The sequence below is a fragment of the Balaenoptera borealis genome (genome assembly GCF_965194805.1).
Source record: "Balaenoptera borealis genome assembly, chromosome: 2".
In the NCBI taxonomy this organism is placed as follows: Eukaryota; Metazoa; Chordata; class Mammalia; order Artiodactyla; family Balaenopteridae; genus Balaenoptera; species Balaenoptera borealis.
The window spans coordinates 1545174-1555606 of record NC_138867.1 but is presented as its reverse complement, the minus strand read 5'-3'; the positions used below and the strand labels follow the sequence as shown (position 1 = coordinate 1555606).

At 59.5% G+C, this 10433-nt stretch overlaps 1 protein-coding gene across 1 annotated transcript; it reads right to left on the bottom strand.

Moving 5' to 3' along the window:
* Positions 1–6256: 6256 nt before the first annotated feature.
* On the bottom strand, positions 6257–10030 carry LOC309623102 (uncharacterized protein; the record flags this gene model as incomplete). The annotated part of the gene is made up of 4 exons (XM_082379617.1): positions 6257–9096; positions 9188–9314; positions 9670–9732; positions 9930–10030. 4 exons carry the CDS (start codon positions 10028–10030, stop codon positions 8281–8283), a joined length of 1107 nt encoding a protein of 368 aa, XP_082235743.1. The 3' UTR covers positions 6257–8280.
* Positions 10031–10433: the final 403 nt, after the last annotated feature.

Below are 10433 nucleotides of genomic sequence, written 5' to 3'. Positions count from 1 at the left end.
AGCACCTGGGCCGAAAGGAAGCGTCAGCAGATCTGGAGGGCGAGTCCGCCAGACTGTTAATGCCTTATCTGCAGAGGCGCCGCAGACCCTCCGGGCTGCTCCCTGGGCGCTGCCGGCCCCTCCCCCTGTGCAAACGCCAAGGCAGCGGCTCAGGTGAGCCTCGCCCACCCACCCCCACACCACAACCGCGCGCGCGCACACCGGACTCTCCGGGAAGACCCGATGGTAGGACAGCCGCCTGGCTCTGCAGGACTCGGGTTCTCCCCACCCTCGGAGCCCTGCCCACCGGCCACAGCCCCACCTGCTGAGGAGGGGAGGGGGCCCTCTTTCCCCGGCTCTCGCTGCCAGCGGGGTGGGGGGGAACGCGGGGCATCCTGACCCCCTTCCAGCTGGAGCCCTGGGTCCTGGGAGCAGCCCGCAGCCCTGTCCGCACTGAGCTCGGTGCCGCCTGGCCCCTCCGGCCCGAGCTCTGGGCTCTAAATAGGTCCTCAGAGAGCGGGGCCACCAGAGCCCGGTGCCCAGAGCTGCTTCAGGTGGGGCCTCCAGGCTGGGCCCTCATCCCCACGGGCTCTCCTGGGGGCTCAGAGCCATTGCCCTGCCGCCTCCCGCCCCTCCCCCGCCCCCCAGCTGGAACCCTCCACCAGCTCCTGTGTCTCTAAGGGCAAAGGCCTCCGGATCCCGCAGGTCCTGCCTGCCCTGCCGTGACCTCTCACCTCGCCCCCCACTCCGGCCAAGGCCCCTACTGCTCCTCCGGCCCTGCCGCCCTCCCGGTGTCCAGGGGGCCGTCCTCCCCCTTCGAGCGGGACACAGACTGCGGGTGGCCCTGCTCTCCCGTCCACAGCTCTCTCCTCCACAACATCCTCTCCTGTGATGGGACGTGCGGCTTATTTAGCTCTCTGGCTGATTGCTTGGTCCCCCGTTCCCGGCTGCACTCTCCTCTCCCCGCCTCTTCACTCACATTTGCCCTATAGCAACTTTTTATTACGAAACAAATACATGCTTAGTCAGGAAAATTGGAGAGTTTACACCAGGAGTTTTCTCATTGTTCTGTACAGTTTTATAAACGTGTATGACACCCACTTACCCACTACTTGAAATGTCAGTGTCTGTGCATGATTTTTACTTAACATCATATCTTGAGAATGTTCCGTTCGTTAAATTAAAACTTTTAAACTAAATTCAGGTTTTTCTTTATTTTATTTTATTAATTCTTCGTTAAATTTTTCTTTCAAACATCATTATTGATGTGGAACCTCAAACGTGCTCCGGGTGTTGGGCCTACTGCAATTTATTACATAAACTTTCCCTGACGTGGCACATCTCTGCTGCTTTCGATTTTTCCCTGTTATAAATATTGCTGTGATAAATGTATGTGAACACACGTCTTTTTGTTACTGGTTGACAGGTTGGTGAATTTTGGTAAAGTGGGCACACCCATGTAAGAGTCACCCAGATCAAGAGACAGAACATCCCAGAACCCAGAGGCCCTGCCCCCTCCCAGGCACCGTCTGTCCGTCCACCTGCAGTTCTGAAAGCACAGCTGGGTTTGCTGCTCCTGAGGGCACCTCCTGCTCCCGGCTTCCCGGGCTAAGCGAGGTCCCTGGGTTCTTCGTGCCTGCACCCCGCTGTCTTCTCGCGGGAAGTGCCCCGTCCGTCCAATCTGTCCTCAACCTGCGGGACAGCGTCTGGTTTGTGCCGTTTCCACGAGTGCCACTCTGAAGCCCGTCCTCGCCTCCTGGTGCACTCGGGACGGTACCCGGGGCAGATGACGCCCCCGGGGCGTGCACTGGCCCAGCCTGAGAAGACGCTGCGAAACCGCTTCCCAGAGGACTGAGCCAGCTACCCACAGGCCGGCCGCCGGGGATGGTCCACACTGTCACCAGTCACCGGCCTCTGAACCTTGTGGCCACAGTGACCCTGCTAAAGGCAGTGCATGGTGGCCTTAATCGGCATTCCCCCCAGGCCTGTGACACCGCTGTCCTCCCGTGAAACCCATTCAATTGTCCTCTGCTGGTGGGATGCTGGCCCCGTCCCGCTAACCTCGAGGACTTGGTCATGCACTCTGGGACCCAGAGCTTCACAAGCCCCTTCCCGCTTAGCCTTGGCCTCCTGTCCTCTCAGGGTGCCTTTGATGAGAAGAAGCTCCCATTACAATGTTGTTGGATCAGCTCACCTTTAAAAGACTTTGCCCACCTCAAGGTCATGAAGACACCCTCTCATGTTTAATCCAGAAGCTTTAATGTTTTCCTTATGTGTTTAAGTCAATGATCCTCTTGTCACGTGTTGTGTGAGGGCAGCTGTTGTCCAAGAGTCCTTCTTGGGGTCGGGGGGGGGGGGACATGTCCAAACAACCTGGCACCTTTTACCCAAACTGTCACCCTTTCTCACTTCCTGCAGAGCTGCCCTTGCCATAAATGCTCATATCTGTGGTCTGTTTCTTCACTTTCCATCGTGTTCCTTTGATCTTTTTGTCCACTCTCTTCTCCAGGGCACACAGCCTTCATTCCTGAAGATGTATGATAGGTCTTACGTCTTCCAACTGTGTTCTTCAAGGATGCATACTTTGTGGGATAAACGTGCCAATTTCCACAGAAAACCTGCTGGGATTTTGATTCAAGTGCATTCAATCTATAGATCAATTTAAACGGGATCTTAACAATATTGAGTTTTTCAAACCATAAGTGTAGTACATCCCTCCATTAATGTAGGTCTTCTTTTTCTCAATAATGTTTCACAGTTTTTGTGTTTTTTTTGGCCACTCCACATTGCTTGTGGGATCTTAGTTCCCTGACCAGGGCTTGAGCCTGCACCCTCAGCAGTGAAAGTGCAGAGTCCTAACCACTGCACCGCCAGGGAATTCATTTTGTCCTTTTTTCGTGTGGCGGTCTTGGAGATCTTTCATTACATTTATTCTTGCATTTGACATTTTTGAACACTCTTGTGAATGATATTTGTTCTTAATGTTTATCTTTTCATTGTGTATTGCTGGTACACATAACAACACAATTTTCATATCAAACTCTTTCTCTGACATGTTTAACCATTGCTTTTAAAAGATATTCTCAATAAAAAAAATTTTTTTGTTTAATTTATTTATTTGGCTGTGCCAGGTCTTAGTTGCAACACGCAAACTCTTAGTTGCGGCGTGTGGGATCTAGTTCCCTGACCAGGGATGGAACCCAGGCCCCCTGCACTGGGAGAGCGGAATCTCAGCCACTGAAACACCAGGGAAGTCCCATCAATACAAAATTATGCCAACTGAAAATGACAGTTTTAATTCATCTTTTCCCATCCTTTCACCTTTTCCTCTTTTACTTTTCTCACCTCAGTACGTCGTGTCCAGCACTGCACACAGCTGGTAACAGGAGCAGCCGGCCTCGTTTCCCATCTTGGGAGAAGCTTTCAGTATTTCCCCACTCGGACCATTGAGTACGGTGGAGGCTTTTGTACAGACTCTTGTCCGGTTAAGGAATCTCCCTTCTATTCCGCGTGTGCTCAGAGGCCCTTGCATTTTGCTGTAACAGCTTTACTGAGGCGGAATTCTCACAAAGGACAATTCACTCCCTTTAGCATATTCACAGCGCTGTGCAACTGTCACAACAGCTGAGGTCAGAGCGTTCTGTCACCCCCCAGAAGAAACCCGGCCTTCAGCTACTCCCCTCGTCACCCTTGAGGGGCCTTTTTTGTTTTAAAGGTTGCCTATAAACTCCTTTTCCTTTGTTCTCTTCATGTGGTGAATATACAGCTTGATTTTTAACTTTGAAACAACCTCGCGCGCGTTCCTGGGATGATCCCAGGTTTTCCAGGAATCATTTGTATCCCTGGGTGCAGTTTGCCGCAGGTTAGCCCAGAGGTTTTACAGCTATGTTCCTTTCCAGAGGAGTCAGTCCAGAATCCCAGTTGCTCACGGGGCCCTGGTTCCTCCACCTCCAGAACAGTCGTGGGTCACAAACCGCCCCATGCTCCTGCCAAGAGGAAGAACAGCCTCTCTCTGCACTTTCACAACGATGGGGATCAGTGTCCTTAATCTTTGCCAATTTCATAAGTTTTTTAAAATGTAGCTGAAACGGACCAGATGGTTTGTTGATGCCTTTATAAAGTGGGTCCCACCCTGATCAATTTCACGTCTTTTCTATCAGGTTCCATCTCAACGGGGCTGGCGGCCAGCTTCCTATTTCTCTTCCAGTTGTGTTTAGAGGACGCCCACCCTTCACATCCTCGGGAAAATGAGCCGAGCTGTGCCGTCTCCCTGGGCCGGGCAGGACGGCGCCCGTAAGCCCCGGACAGCAGGGCCTCGGACAGAATTGACTATGCTTGAGTCCTGCCCTCCCGGCCGCCCCCGGGCTTCGGGCGACAGGCGGGGGGCCGTGTGGTCCCCTGATCCCCGCAGCAGTCACCTTTGCCTCTCGGGTGCTGTGTCCTCACGGAGGAGCTGATTACAAGGCCCGAGTTCCTGAGTCGAGGCCCCGGGACTCTCGGGACCTTGGATGCTGCTCCGTCCCATCCCCGCCTCCCCCCACCCCGGGCTGGATTCACTGCCTTCTGGGCCCAGAGTTGAGCCCACAGCTTGGCGCCAGCCACCCCCGCCCGAGAGCCTCCTGGTCTTTATCTGTGTTTGCTCTGCGTTTGTCTTCTTAAGGGGAAGAGGGAGCAGAGCACTGTCTCTGCAGGAGAGAGACAGAGACAGAGACAGAGACAGAGGGAGGGAGCCGGTGCCGGCTGTGCAGCCTCTGCACCTGCCGCACTCGCCCATCGCTCTCCGGAAGGGCCGCCGCACGGCCCGCTCTCCAGCAGCAGGACTCCCCCAGGCGCCCGCCTGAGTGCAGCTGGTACCCAGGGATGCTGGCTTTGGACCCTTGCTCACCATGGCCAGCAGAGGCCAGAGTCCCCTGGAGTCCCATTCCCACCTGTTTGTTTACTGCTGGGTTATCTAGAGAACTGATTGTTACCAACCTGGGTCTCTGAGGAAATAACCCCAGATAAGCAGGGATGAGATGCAATGTGATTCTGCCTTTGTTATGATAACAGCTGCCCTCACAGCTCAGCAGAGAGAAGTGGGAGGGGCAGGGAGGGTGCCGTGGTTGTCCAGGAGGCCTGGGGAGGGGGTGGTCCGCCTGGGAGCCCTGGGTCCACTGCACAGAGCCCTCTGACTTATTTTGTGTGGTTGGAAAAAGCAGACAAGGCATTAGCTACAGGGTCTAAAGAAGTTTTGTCAGGTCAGTAGTAATATGTGCACATTTATATTTTTATAACTTGTGATTATAAAAGTAATACATTTTTGTAATGGAAATGTGCAATGTAATTTGGAAAATGCAGGACAAATACAAGACATGGGTAAAAGCATTCATGATTTCACCAGCCATAGATGGTTGTAAAAAGCTAATTTAGCATTTTTCTTCTGATATGTATGTGTGTATATATATACGTGCATACACACGTATGACACGTATATCCTAACATATATTCATAATCGGTATCATTTTGCATTTTCCAGTTAACATATTGTGTTTTCCCACACTATAAAACTCACTGCCCACTAGCTCCCGTGTAGGGACATGTTAGAATTTTTATTACCCATTTTTACCAGTAAAACAGGTTTACTCAGGGGCAGCAAAGAATTGCAGTCCTGGCCACGCAAGCGTGGGGAGCCGGGGCGTGTCTGGAGGACACAGGAGAGGACCTTCTTTTACAGGCAGCAGGGGAGTTGTGAGGGGCTTTTACACCCAGAGAGCCCATCGGAGGAAACAGGCTGTTCATTGGCTGAGCCGTTGCCGGGCGGGGTGAGGATCGTTCCTCCTCCTGCTGGCGACCGTGAAGTGGCACCATTTCCTGCGGGAATGCAAGGCAGTCACCTCCTGCTGGCCTCTGCACCCACTGGCTTCCCGCCTCCCTGCTGGCTCGGGCTCCCTCTGCCGGCTCCCCATCTGCGTGTCCCCCCAGCTGGGACAAGGACTTCACCGGCCTCTCCTAGGGGCTGCGTCCCCTTCCACCTGCAGTGGAGGACGTCCGAGCCCTACCCTCTGCAGCCCAGAGAAATGGGCAGACGGTGGGCACAGGGGTGTCGGGGTCCCTGGCGAGAATGTGTATGGGGGTCCTCACGTCCAGCCGCTTGACCCCCGGGCTTTGGGAGCAGAGGGGCGGCCTGGCCTGCCCTCCCCAGCGAGGCGTGAGCCCCCGCAGTCACGGCCCCCCTCCCCCGCTATCGCTAGCTCCGGCTGCTCAGGTCAAGTTGTTTTCACGCCTGGGCTCGTGATTAACCATCAACCTGAGGCAATGACTTCTCAGCGGCCTCCCAGGCCAGTACTTTTCCAAGAGGCCCTGCACAGCCCCGCGCCCCGCCGCACCCAGTGTCCCTGGGGGAAAACCCTGGGGGGTGGGGCAGTCCAGGGACCCCGCCTCTGCACCTGTGGCCCCTGCGGGGGTCCCCACAGGACCCCCACATGGCACCCCAACTCCCCCAGTCCAGGTCCCTTCTCCCCAAACCTTCTGGCCCCTCAGCTCTCTTCCAGCGCCCTCCCCAGCTCACCTCAGACCAGCCCAGAGCCCTCAGGCCCCTGCATCTGCCCCTCCCCCCAAAAGTCAGCCCCCTGTCCTGCATCCCAGCTCCCCCGGATGCTCAGAGCCTTTCCTCGGGCCCCACCGGATGCGCTCAGCAGACCCAGCCCTGGGGCTGCCCACGCCACTCGCCCCTCCTTACAGGGGCCCTGAGTCCCCTGGGAGTGGGGGGCAGGGCTCCTCACTTAGCACCTGGGGAGACCTGAGGCGCACGGAGGTCGCACGGAGCAGGTCGGGGGGTCTGCTGTGGAGGGGCGCCCAGGGCCGGAGCGCGGGTATTGGCGGCCTGGGCAGCCGCACGTGAGCAAGAACCGTCATTCAGGGGGCGTTTGGCTTGAGGAGCATTGCTGAGCTTCGACAGGCAGGTGAGGCCCTGGTGCAGCTGCACCTCCAAACAGAGGTGCTCGGGAGGGAATGTAGTTTAGGGGGAACATTTTTATCACGAGAACAAAGTTCGAGGTTCACCCAAAAGAACAGTTTTGGAACCGTTTCTGTGTGATCCCACAGCTCCCTGGGCGCCAGGGGGGCCCCTGCCGGGGGGTGGCCTGGATGCGTACGCCTGGGGGACACTGGGAGGGACACAGGAGGGGGGCTGCGAAGATGCCACCCCCGAGTGCCAGCGCCTCCTGAGGTGGGGGAGGTGACCCACCGCCCCTCCACTGCCGCCCCTGGAGGACAGACCTGGGGGCTCCTGGGTGCGGACGGGCCGACCTCAGGGATGCCCATGGTTGGAAGCCAAGAGCGGCTCTGACGAGGTAACTGAAAAGAGTTAGACGGAGAAGGAGGCTCTGAGCAGATCACGTTCCCAGCTCACATGGCGCGCAGTTTGCAAGAATTCGTGTACAGGAAAGTTAGTGCCTTCAGGAGAGCTGCCCGGGAAGGGAAGGAGGCGTGGAGATAAGCCCAGGCGTAGTCAGCTCGCTGGGGGCCGGGGCTGGCGGGAGAGCGGCACACGGAGGTGGGCTCAGGGCAGGCGGTCAGGCTGGACGCCAGGGTTGCGGACACCACTGAAAGCCTGAGGTGGGGGAAGGGAAGCAAACCAAGCTCTGGGGACCCTCCTGAGCGTCAGAGGGCCCCCCGGGCATGGGCCCCCCCAGAGCAGACTTGGGAAATTTGGAGGGGGTGCCGGGGAGAAGGTGCTAGAGCAGGAGGACCAGTGAGGGCTGGGCGAGGTTGAGGGTCGTGGTGAGCACAGCGGGCTGGTGGGCGCTACGGCCGGAGAGCCCGGGGTGTCAGGAGCTGCCCTGCGCTCCCAGGGCTGCAGTGTTGGCCGGCCCGGGCTGGGGTCGGATGTGACACAGGCCTGGGTGTGGTCTTGGCTGGCAGCCGGGGTTCGGAGGGCAAGGTCACGGGGCGGGCAGTGCCTGAGTCAGGTCTGAACACGTGAGCGTCTGGCAAAAGTGTCAAGGAGCGAGGGAGCCTGACCAGAGTCTTCAGAGGAGGGACAGGTCGGAGGTCAGAGGTCGGAGGAGGGAGGAGGGACCGCACGGGCTGGGGTTTGGGAAAGGCAGGGTCAGCGGTGGCTAGGGAGCAGGGTCGACCCTCCGCCCTGAAGTCCACGGGGCCGGGAGAGGGACAGCCTCCCAGGAAAGCCCTTCCCCACCTGAGCGCTCACCTGAGCCAGGAGGGGCCCAGCTCACTCTGGGGTCGGGACGCCGGCCTCACGCTTCCGGTGGGGAAGCCAGACCCCTCCCCCCTGCCCCTCCCCGCCCTCCCCTCTGTGACTCAGTGGCAGGTGTGGCCTGCCCCCACCCCCCGGCCCTGGGACTCTGCCTGGGCGACAGCCACGCCCCGTCCCTTTGCTTCACCTTGACCCAGGGCGAGGCCCGGGCCCACCATGGACCCTCGGTCACCGTGGCTCAGACCCCATCTCGCCGGCCGCACCCTGCTCAGAGCGCTGGGCCTCTGCCGGCCCAAAGGGCCAGACGGGGCCGTCCAGGAGGGCCGTCCCGGGATCCGCCTGACCCCCGCCCAGCGCTCCTGTCTGAAGTGCTGACAGGACAAGCTGGTCCCCTTTGCAGGGATGGGCCCCCCCGCCCCAGCCCTCAGCGTGCAGGGGAAGGTGTGCAGGGTCTTGCTGCCCCTCTCTTGCTGTCCAAGAACCCAGAGGGCCCGGAAACATGGGTCAGCGGACGCCTCTACTCTGTGGGGGTCTCCTCCCTGATGGAGGGCCCTCGGGCCCCCACCTGCCACGGTGGTCTTGCCAGGGGTGCCGAGACTCCTCCAGACCTCCCCTCGCCCCCTCAAGCTCCGGACTCTGTCTGGAGTCAGATCCCAGGACACGCTGACCCGTCGGAGACGCTGAGCCCTGAGCCGTGCTTTCCCAGGATGCGCGCACGGCAGGTGCGAGGGTCCAGCTCCGACACGGCTGACCGTCTGCCCGCGGCCGGCCGAGCCCTGCGCTGAGACCCCTCGCCGGAGGGTGGAGACAATCCCCCTGGAGATGACGCCTGGCGGCCTTCTCGGTGTTTTGGATGTGGTGAGACGGCTCCGACAGAACTGCAGCAACGCAGCAACGCGGCTGCTCCTGGTACCTCTTGCCTAAGGTTAGGAAGCAGCCCCGCCTCGGTGCCTGCCCCGCACCTTGGACCCAGCAGGTGCCTCGTCTGTAGCTGCAAGTCACCCTGCTTACCGAGGGGCTGCGGGGCTGCCTGCTCTCTGCACGGCCAGCCCACCCCGCCGGGGTGCTGACCACGGGGGGTCCTGCAGGGAGGGGAGAGCCTTCAGGACGCAGAGCACAGCCTTCCCACTTGCTGGCCCTTCACTTGCGTGGAAGGAGCAGTGGCCAGAGGGACCGTCGACACCAGTCCCTGGGCAACCGCTGCCGGTTTGGCTGCCGGCCGACCTGGAAGGAAGGTGACCAGGAAATTGGCAGCCAGATGGCCTGGGAGGTGCTTTGCTGACGGACCCACCCAGACGCACAGGGGCCAGAGGATGTTTGCGCCCGTGCGTGCTCCCCAGGGGGACCCAGAGCCCAGCAGGAAGGTGGACGACACGCCGCTCTCCGTGGGTGGACAGCCTCTTCCCAGCCCCTCTCCTTCCCGGAGGAGCTCAGGTCTGCGAAGCGGAGGCAGCGAGGAGGCCCGGCGCGTTGGAGGCTTGGCCTCCCCTCACCGAGGCCCCGCTGGCTGCAGGGCGCCGTCCAGCACCGAGTACCCAGCAGGCCCCCTCTGCGGTCTGGAAGACGGCGGTAACGCGTCCTTGCGGGACAGGTGCGTCCACCAGCCTCCCCTGACCCGGAGGCTTTCTCACTCGCCCTCCCGTCTGCCTGAACGTTTATTCAGAGGATTCTCCTCACAGTGTTTCTGACCCCAAATCTTACTTCACAGCAAAGACTGAGGGATGGGCTCGTGCTCAGGGGGTCCCTGGGATACGTCCCGTCCCCCGGAAGCAGCTGACCCGAGGGAAAGCAGGACTGCACGCTGAAAGCCCAACGCTGGCGTGGGGCACGGCCTGGGGCTGGTGGGCTGCCCATCAGGGCTGACCTAGGGGACCTCCGTCTCCTGGGGCCATGGGGGGGTTGGGGGGTGAGGGTCACGCCCTTGCTGCTGTCCTAGTGCCCCACTTGCAAAATGCTGGTCCCCGCCCTGCAGTGGGAGGGAGCTCCCTGCAGGGACACCAGTGGGGCCGCTGCTCTGCCCGGGGCCTCTCTGGCCTCTGGGGCCTCCGAGCCACACGGCAGCTGGCTGGAGCGTGGCTCCTGGTCACCAAGGACCCCAGGGGTGGGGGAACCGTCTGCCTGCTGGGCCACCGTGGCAAACACTGCAGGCTGGCGGCTGAAAGAGCAAACAACATCTATTCTCTCGGTCCTAGAGGCTAGAAGTTCGATCGCAAGGTGCCAGCCCCGCCGGCTCCTGGTGAGGCCTCTCCCTGGCTGC